The 10,024-nt window shown below is 47.7% G+C and overlaps 1 protein-coding gene across 2 annotated transcripts in view; it reads left to right on the forward strand.

Annotated features, from left to right (window-relative positions):
• Window positions 1–2,770: 2,770 nt before the first annotated feature.
• Window positions 2,771–10,024, forward strand: part of ASCC2 (activating signal cointegrator 1 complex subunit 2) — a 26,101-nt gene continuing 18,847 nt past the window's right edge. The window contains exons 1-5 of one of the 2 annotated variants that reach the window (XM_008949631.1): window positions 2,771–2,851; window positions 4,269–4,427; window positions 4,768–4,938; window positions 6,513–6,642; window positions 8,532–8,599. In XM_008949631.1, coding sequence (XP_008947879.1) covers window positions 2,771–2,851; window positions 4,269–4,427; window positions 4,768–4,938; window positions 6,513–6,642; window positions 8,532–8,599 — 609 coding nt within the window. The remainder of the gene's footprint in view (window positions 2,852–4,268; window positions 4,428–4,767; window positions 4,939–6,512; window positions 6,643–8,531; window positions 8,600–10,024) is intronic. The other variant, XM_008949632.1, reaches the window with a different exon arrangement.

The following is a 10,024-nucleotide window of genomic DNA, read 5'->3' on the forward strand; positions in this document are numbered from 1 at the left end:
TGTCTGGGGGTCCCTGGGTGCAGGAGCAGGAGGAGCTGAGGGCCTGGTGCTGTCAGAACAGAACGTTTCTGACGCTGTTGGGAAAATGTTTCCCAGCAAGAGTTGGGCTGGTTGAATTTTGTCAGGGCTGCTTGGCTCCTAGGCTGCGTGCCTGAAATCCCTGGGTGCAGCATGTTAACCACATCCCTGTGGTTTAGCCAAAGTTCTTGAGAGAGGAAAACATGAGACAGGATGGGGAATGAGCCTCTGTGCTGAGGATATTCCATCCCCAGGCTTATTCTCCTCTCCAGATGAATAAGCTTTTGGCCAGAGAACTGTCTCTCCCAAGCTGTTTGTGACTTGGACTGGAGATTTTGGTGCTTGGCAGGCTTGAAATGAGACACTTGACATTTGTTCCTTGTTGCAAACACACACTTGCATGTGCAGTTTTCAGGATGACTCTGGAAATTTTAAGAGCCAAACGAAATACATGACAAGAGCTGAAAACCAGCTTGGCTGATTCTGCTGCAAAGGTTTTGTGGGTGGTTTTTTCTTTTCCTCCAAATTGTTTATCATAAAAAACTGAAAACACTCTTGTCAATATTCTAATCTTTAAGCCCCCTTGGGAGGACACAGGTATTTTAAGGTTAAGCTGTGCCTCTTGGCATTGCTCTACTGTCATTTTTAGAATTTTAAATTGATCTCTAGAATGTTAGATGACTTTTGTCTAAGTCCATAGGTGACTGATTCCCTGGAACAAAAAACTTTACTCTTTGATGTGCTGCCTAAACTCTGATCATGCTCCTGAGTCACTTTTGTTCAGCTGTAGGGATACTTCTTGTGTTCTCATTGTTACTCTGACCAGGCAATGTCAATGCAGTTCAATAGGTGTATAAACCTTAACAAGAGCATGACTTTTCGTGCCATTTCACAGAAATCCTAATACTGTGAATCTCTCGAGAAATTAAAAGCTGTTAACCCTCAATTTTCATTCTTTGTTAATACCTGAGCTTTTGTAACAAGGTACATACCAACACACTTCCTTTTGAAGTGCTCTGAGGTTTGACTTTCAGTTAATTTCAGAAAGTTAACTGAAATTTCTGAGCCTAAAAATGCTGCTGAAGATGAAAACTGGGGTTTGTGAGCAGATGGGGATGGGCAGGGGAGAGGAAGGCCGGGGTTTGTAGGCTCACCCTGCTCTGGAGGTACTTTCTCTGGCTGAGCAGCAAGTGATTCTGCCAAGTGAGCACCAGAAATATTCTTCCAACAGGATGTGTTGTGATTGCCTCTCTGGTTTGTACTGTCAGGAGACAGATTAAGAGGCTGCAAAAGCAGAGTTCAGCCCATCTCTTCAGGAATCAGATGTAAACATCAAGCTTCCATATTAAACAGTGTCCCCAAAGACTTTCTGTTGTCCTGGGAGCTATCTGTGGCAATGACCACCCTGGTTTCCACTGGGGTAGAGTTAAGTTCCTTCCTAGCAGCTGGTTCAGTGCTGTGGTTTGGGGATGGGGTTCATGTTGATAGCACATGGATGGTTTAGTTGTTGTTAAGTAGCACTTACATGGGGTCAAGGACCTTTTAGCTTCTTGTGCCCACCAGTGAGAAGCTGGGAGGGGGATGCAGCCAGGACAGCTGACCCAAACTGGCCAAAGGGACATTCCACACCACGTGACATCATGCCCAGTATCTAAACTGGGGGAAACCTGGCCAGGGGCTGCTGCTCGACGAGCAGTGGGTGACTGCATTGGGCATTGTTTACTTTGTATATTCTAATTCTATCATTAATATTATTTTGGTTTTATTTTGGCCTGGATCAAAACTAGAGTGCTCAGCAGGAGCAGGGCAGGGATCGTGCCCCTGGACTGGGCACTGGGGAGGCCACAGCTGGAGCACTGGGGTCAGGTCTGGGTGCCACAGGATCAGAAAGACCTTGAGGGGCTGGAGCGGGTCCAGAGAAGGGCAACGAAGCTGGGGAGGGGTCTGGGGAACATGATTGTGAGGAGCAGCTGAGGGACCTGGGGGTGTTTAGTCTGGAGAAGAGGAGGCTGAGGGGAGAACTTCTGGCTCTCTGCAACTCCCTGAGAGGAGGCTGGAGTGAGGTTGGGGTTTGGCTCTTCTCCCAAGGAACCAGTGATAGGATGAGAGGCAATGGGCTGAAGTTGCCCCAGGGGAGGTTTCAGTTGGATCTTGGGCAGAATTTCTTTCCTGGCAGAGTGGTGAGGCCTTGGCCCAGGCTGCCCAGGGAGGTGCTGGAGTCCCCAGCCCTGGAGGGGTTCAAGAAACCTGTGGATGTGGCATTGTGGGACATGTTTTAGTGATCATGGCAGCATTGGCTTGATGGTTGGACCTGAGGATTTGAGTTTTTTTCCCACCTTAATGATTCTATGATTCTATCATTATTATTCCTACAACTATTACTATTTTCTTCCTTTTATGTCCTCTTGAACAACATTAATCTCATTTTATCTTACTATTTCCCTGGTCCTACAGGTTGGGAGGTTGGGGGAGTGAGGGGCTGCATGGTGCTTAGCTGCCAGCCAGCCCCAGGGAGCAGGGAGCACCCTGCTGCAGGCTGCTTCCCAGGCCTGTGCAGGTTGCTCCAGGGTGCTCCCTTGAGCTTTGGCGTTCTGGTGGTGTGTAAATGGCTTTGCATAAACGTGTTCCCAGCCACTGTGTGTCTTGCAGCAAGGCTGTAGCCTCTTTTGTTACGCTTTCGGTTGACTGACCTGGTAAAATGCCTCCTGTGCTGCTTTTGTCTGTTTGCTGAAGACAGGAACAAGTCATCACCATGCCAGCATTGCCTCTGGATGAGCTCCAGCTGACAGAAAGGGATCCCAAGACAGGGAAGCTGAGAACTTTACCAGCACTGGTGAGCTGTGGTTTCCCTAAAAGCCAAACAAGACCTCTAACAAATAATTGTCTTATGTTGAGGCCTGGGCAGAACTACCCCTGGGTCCAGGATATGATGGAATTTGCTTACCTAGTCTGTTAGAGACATTTTCTTTGTGTTTTAGCACATTGAGGTTGTTCTCAATGCTCATCAATAACTGAAGGGCAGGGGGAAAGAGGATGAGCACTCTTGTCAGTGGTGCCCAGCAACAGGACAAGGGGCAATGGGCACAAACTGGAACCCAAGAGGTTCCATCTGAGCAGGAGGAGAAACTTTTGTGGGGTGAGGGTGTCAGAGCCTGGAGCAGCTGCCCAGAGAGGCTGTGGAGTCTCCTGCTCTGGAGAGATCCCAAACCCACCTGGATGTGACCCTGGGCACCCTGCTGTGGGTGAGCTGCTGGAGCAGGGGGTTGTGTGAGATGATCTCCAGAGGTCCCTCCCAACCCCACCATGCTGGGATTCAGATACTTGAGCTTTCATTTACCCACCATCAAAAATAAAACCAACCAACCATACTTACTGTGTTCAACACCTGTGGCAAACTGTGTTCTCCCAGAACTGCTTATCCTCTCAAAGAAGAGCGTGATTAGCAGTGTGAACTTTGCTGCAATAGGGAGGATGCTTTGGGAGCTTCTACAAGCTCTGCTTGAAGTTCAGCTCCAAGCTATAGCACTGGGATAAGTCCATCCACTTACTGCATCCTGTCATCTCCTGCCCTGTGGCTTCAGCTTGATGAAATTACAAAACTAAATCCATTAGTAGCCCTTTTATGTCAGAAATAAGAAGGTGTGGAGAGGGCCTTCTGGGCATGTTGGAGAAGTGGGACCTGCTGTTCATGTTGCTAGCTCATGAGGGGTTTTACCCTGAGCTTACCTGTGGGCTGAGGCAGAGCTCAAAGCCACTGCTTACTGCTCAACCTAATTCTCATTGTAGGGTGGGAGTATTTGGGCAAAGCCTCTTCAGTAACCCCTGGGAAGGGCAGTGAAATGTTTTATCTCTCTATTTGGTGGTCACGTTGGCTTGGCTTCGTGGAATGTTGTGCAAGAAACGGTTCAGGGGAGAAGGAGAGAGAGCAGGCCCCATTTCAGAGGCATGAGGTGAAGCAGTTGCTGTTTGTTTGGAAGGTGTGGGAGGATTGCCTTGCAAGGCTTTGGTGAACAGAATGGAAGGAGCAACATCTGCCAAAGTGAGGAGTCTGAAAATATTGCTGATAAGTAAGGGTGCAAAGCCACTGATGTGCTGCCTTGAAAGATTAAAAAATGGGAAGTTACCAGGGAATTGTGTCGAAGTGTAATTGTTGTGTTGGTGTCCCAAAATTCCATGTGTGGTGCAGATGGTAACTGGCTGTTGCTGGCACTTGGTCTCTGCTTTTAACACAGTGTTTTGGCTTTCTGCAGCACCCAGAAATAAAAGCAGATCGGTCTTTTGTGCTGTACAGACCTCCACCTGTCCTCAGAGACCCTGCTTTAGTGGAAGAGTTCTTGGAGAGAGCCAAATTCATTGCAGATGACCTGAGCTGGCTCCTGGCTTTGCCTCACGACAAATTTTGGTGCCAGGTAATAATCGTTTTGTGGACACTGAAGGAAAAAGATAAACAATCTAGGTGCTTGGGAAAGTCACGAGCCTTGTAGCATTTTCTTAAAGGTTTATAATGCTCATTATGTCGTTTCTTAAGCATTTTGATGTGAATTACAGGGCAATACTAATTTCCTTGCACTCTGAGGTGCAGCAGATTTTTCATGCTGGATTTTAAGAGTGAGCAGGGTTGTATTTGCTGCACGCATGCATCCTTTTAGCACTCTTAAATGTTTTAGATCACCTTGGGCTGCCCATGAGGGCAGCCCATGCCTGTGTGACGTTCCCTCCTTCCCTTTTCCTTGCCTGGTGTTGCACAAGGTCGTCTTTGATGAGACACTTCAGAAGTGTCTGAACTCCTACCTGTGCCACGCCCCTCGCAAGTTCGACGCGCCGCTGGATTGGCAGCCAGAGGTGAAGGACGTGCAGCAGGGTCTCCATCGGAGCATCTTCCTGACCTTCCTCAGGATGTCCACTCACAAGGAGTCCAAGGTAAATATCCCTCTGCTTTGTGGGTGCTCTGGGCTGTATAGCTTAGGAAAAAAGACCACTGGAGCAGGGATTTGTGTCTCTCACTCGTGTGCCTGGCTGTGTTTATCGGGCTGTGTCTCCGTGGGGAGGTGATAACCACTCAGAGCTGAAGTATCCCAGCTATGCCATGATTTCGTAGGAGGGAGATCCAGGCAATCAACTGAGTAATGGCAGGTTGTGCTAGAGCCCTGTGAGAGAAGAAAGAACTGGTTGGCTGCGTGGACAGAGGCTCTACAGGCCACCAGGAGCTGAGTGCTCACTCCTTCGAGGCCGCTCTGTGCTGGGGTCCCGTGGTCTGTGCTTGTCTCCCCTCAAACTTTCCCCAAGTTTTGGACACACAATGAAAATGCTCTAAATTACTGTTTTCTTTGCATGGTAATTGAAGGATGTACCCAGCCCTAATTGTGGGAGTGCAGCTCCTGTCGGGAGCTGTGGAATTCTCACAGGGCCTTCGGGCAGGGTGAGGGAGGCACCTTGTGTGTTGGCAATTGCTCCCTTGCTACCCTCATTGCTTCATGATGTGTTATTTGGGGATGTATTGATTCTCTTGATGGTCACAGTGGTGACGTTCAGGACGTTTTGAGGAAAGATCTTGGGGTGGGAACAGGTAGAAGAAACGCTGGAGCCTGCAGCTGGCACCACTTCAGCAGAAGTACTCCACACCTCTGTGCTGTCTTTCACTCCAGGATCTGATTAAATCGTTTGAAACCACATTATAGCTGAGTAATTTGGAGAGAATGAATAGTCTTTTGTCACACAGGCAGTCAGCAGGAGTTCTAGAAGCTGAACCTAGGCAGTATAAATCCCTGTCCCAGGACAATGTGGCTGCTGCCTTTCACTGCCAGTGAAAACATCTGCTGTCATGGGCAAATTTGTCCTCTGACAATCCAAAATCACGTTGCAGCTTGCTGCTTTCTCAGTGTCAGAGACCATGGAATCTTTGTCATCTAGAACTTTAGAATTTCCTTCAGTGTTGTGAGTTAGGTGTGTTTGACACATGCCTGTAGTCTATGGGCTATACAGAGCTGCAGTTCCTGCCTTTTCTTCCTACTTGTCACTGCTCCAGTTGTCTTTGGTGCCTTGATTCTGCTCTCCCAGGGTACCAATGCCCTCCAGCTGTGATCCCACCGGTGTTCTCTCAGTGTCAGTGCCAGTTAAGATGTTCCTCTGCCTGGCTACTCCTTCCTGCCCCTGAGCTGAGCCACTCCTGTGTCAACTCAGCTCTTTATTTGGCCATGTCATGAGCCAGGTCTATAGGTAGCTTTTTGATGTAGCTTTCAGGCTGATGGGTTCATGCCACGGTGTGGCCTGGCCCTGGGAGTGGTGTGAGGCCAGCAGGGTGGATGGTGTAGCTGGGAACAGGGCTGGAGGGTGCTGCAGAAGCTGCTGTGAGCAGAGCTGCTGCCTTCTGGGACACAAACCCCTTAACACACCTTGGAGAGGTGTTTGTCCAAGTGTTCTCATAGTTCTGGAGTTCTGGCAGACAAAGATATGGATTATCCTTTAACTGACTTCTTTTTTTGTTTGCTTTGTAGGATCACTTTATCACTCCCTCTGTCTTTGGAGAAATTATTTACAATAACTTCCTGTTTGACATCCCAAAGATTCTGGATCTCTGTGTGCTTTTTGGGAAAGGAAATGGTCTCCTGCTCCAGAAGATGATTGGTTAGTTAAAGCCAAGGAACAATTTGGTGCAATTAGGCTTTTGCTTACTTATGTAATGGCCAGTGACAAGTGGGGTTTTATAGCAGTGTTACTGCTCTGAAAAGGAACTGTTCAGTAGCAACTAGAATCTTTAGTTTCTCAATTAGTTTCTCAGCTAGTTTACTTTTTTTCTTGAGAACTTAGTTTATGTTAAGGAAGGGATTTTGTCCTGCTGCTTCGCTGTCCTGAGCTGGGCTCATGGTGTTAGGCATGAACCAAGGCTCAGTTGTTTCCCAGGCCAATTAAATGTGTCCTCAGCCACTGTAAGAGGACCACGAGGACTCTGTAAAATCCTGGTGAAGATGGGAAGGGGAAAACAACTCTAATTCTGGGCAGGGAGGAAGAGGGGTTAGAAGATGGGGCACAGTCCAATGGCTCAGATGAGTGCTTTTGTTCCCAGAGTTGGAAGCCAAATGAAAGGTGCAACATCACTGGCCTGTGAAGTGGGAGAACTTGAAATTTCAGTGCAGACATTGATTTATATATAGCACCTTCAAACCAGAAAGCAGTTCAGAGCCTTGCTCAGGCTGTGCCTACCCTGAGATTTCTCTGGATCTGTACAGACAGTGGCAAGTGCACATTAAGTAGTGTCTCAGCCTTGGGTGCTAAAACCTGGGTAATAAAGATGGGACATGTTGGGTTAGTGTCTGTCTGTGCTGCCCTCACAGGGGAACACTTGTGACCTCTAACCTCCCCCTGAGCACAGATGGCAGAGTCCCTAACTTTGGATTAAGTGAGCTGCTCTTCCAAAATTCTAACCCACTTTGCCTGCAGTTCATGTCATGAAACTTTTTTCCTTTCTTTGGGAGCTATTTTTGGCTCATTTCCAAGCTGACTGACAGAAGTGTTAGAGATCACGTGATGCAGCCAGAAAATCTTAGATAAACCTTTGCATTTTTTAATCCATTTACCCTTTTTCAGTAAATTCCCCTCTAGATTAATCTGTCAAGCCTCAGAGGTGGAAGGAAAGCATGACAAGATGGTTCTCTTTCAGATGTGAAGTTTAGATTATCTGGGTCCTAAAATCTCTGAAGGCCTCTTAAGGGTACAAAACCTCCTTTGGATTTTACACATGCTGTGGAGCACTGAGCAAGAACAGTGCAATAATGATGCACACCAGTGACATGTGCCCACCTGATTATTTGCATTATGTTGTGTCAGTAGTGGCACGAGCAGCTCTGGTGTATAATTCATGACTGGATAAACTTTTGGTTCTTCTCAGGGTATAAATTTTTCTGTCTCATAACTCTCACCCGTGCTCTGTCCTTGCTGGAGAACTCGGTTAATTTTCATGGTCTGAACAGTAATTCACAGGAAAACAGGCAGCCTCTGTGCTTACTTGGGGAGGATTTATGATATGCCAGTACTCAGTGGAGTATTTTGTAAAGATAATGAAGTCCTAGTAATATAATAGCAGGTATTACTAAAGCCTCATTACCTTTAAGAAATATTCTGCAGAACATTTTGCAGTGTGTGCTGAACTGTTATCAGTAATTAAAAGTCAGCTCCAGTTGTCAAATAAAGGGACTAGGAATGTTTAGTGATAGTATTTGCATTATTCATTGATGCAGCCTCTGGGGCATGAATCATCTCACATCTCCTTGGCTCTGCTCTGATGAGCATATTCTCATTACCAGTTCTCCAGTTGCACTGGGGAGTTGCTGGGCTGGCTCTGGAGGAGCAGGGCCCGTGTCTGAGTGGAGCAGTGAGCCAGTGCCCTTGTCCTCCCTGGTTATTAGCTGTGCCTGGAGGGCTGGGGGGGGTCAGCAATAACACAAGTACATCTCCTGCTGCAAATTTGCTTGTTGGTGTGGGTGTCTGAACACATCTCCTTCCCCCTCTCTTCTCAGAGAATATCTTCACTCAGCAACCAAGTTACTTCAGTGACCTGGATGAAACTCTGCCCACTGTCCTCCAGGTACTGCTTGGATTTCAGCTTGCAGGGTGGAAGGGAGAGGATGTGGTTTTAGGCAGAGGGTGTGTGCTCTTGTTTCTTTTTTCTGTGCTAACGTGTGTCAGGTAGGTTTGGAACCTTTACCTAAAACTAGCACTTGATGACTTTTTCCTGTTACCTTCCTTCGTCTTCTGCCCTTCTCTGCAGTTAATCTCATGTAGGCAATTCAAAAAGTGTTCTTTGTGTCCCCCTCACCCCAAACACTGAAACTTAAAACAACAAAACAGAGACTGTGGGAGGTGGCTGAGACTTGCTGGGGTAGAATGGGTCATGGGGTGAACGCTGCGGGCTCTGGGGAGCCACCAGAAGTCTGCTGGGAGGGATGTGGTGTTGCCATACAAAAGGGACTCAGCACCTCTCCGTGTCTAAGCTTTCATCTTTAGAAGCAGCTTTTATATCCCCCAGACTGGGTAGGCAGGATTCACATGTAACCTGAGGGGGAACTGGAGGTGCCTTGACATATTTGTGCCCTGAAAGTGTCATGTTTCTGTCCTCAAGAAGCTCCTCTATGGACTAAAATAAACAAACCCAAGATAGCATTTCCCCCAAGACACCTGTAATGTCACTGACTTTGTAAAAACCCACATTCTTCTATTTTTTTCCATGTGTTAAACTGTTAGAGGTAAATCTCAGAGCTGATAGCACATTTCAAACCTTCAGATGAGTTACTGGGGAGGAGAGCAGAGACTCCGTTTGGCTGTTGGGCTGTGCCATGTCAGAGCAGTTTCTCTGCAGAACATTGCTGTCTTTGCTCCATGCTTTGGGAACCATGGCAGGGTGATCCCAGTGTGCCTCAAGGGGGATGTGACAGCTCAAAGAAAGATGTGGCCTTACTGATCCATAAAACTAGTGATGTCCTGTCACTCTCACTGAAGAGTTGAGACCTGTGCAGTTTGAGGAGCTTCAATGTCCTGAATAACAGGAATATTATGCCCAAGAACTCGACTCCAGTGTCTTTAACCACCCTTTCATCTATCCCTGGGAGAAGGGTTTGACAAATGTCTCAAGGTGCAAATTTAGAGGAGTTGATTTAATTTGGTCCTACACCAAAGGTTGTTAGCAATCCACAACCTCATTCTATCAGCTTCTCCCCAGATTCTTTGTTTAAAAGCAGCCACAAAAATCTGTCCTGCTAACCTCAGGGGGCTGGGAGGAAGGCTTTGGGAGCAGCTCAGGAGGTGGGGTTAAGCCCCAGCAGCAGGATAACTTCCAGTTGTCCCCCCCCTCGCTTGCAAACAGGGATCCTGGGTGGCCTCCTGGTGTTGGCCGTGCTGGGTGGTTTTTCTCACCCAGGCAGGGGTCTGGATTAGCTGCAGTCCCTGTCTCTGCACCTCAGCCACACGCAGCTGCAGTTAAGGGCCATGCAGGGAGTTGTGTGGGAGTGCAGCG

The sequence above is a fragment of the Merops nubicus genome, unplaced genomic scaffold, assembly GCF_000691845.1.
Source record: "Merops nubicus isolate BGI_N331 unplaced genomic scaffold, ASM69184v1 scaffold32191, whole genome shotgun sequence".
Taxonomy (NCBI): Eukaryota; Metazoa; Chordata; class Aves; order Coraciiformes; family Meropidae; genus Merops; species Merops nubicus.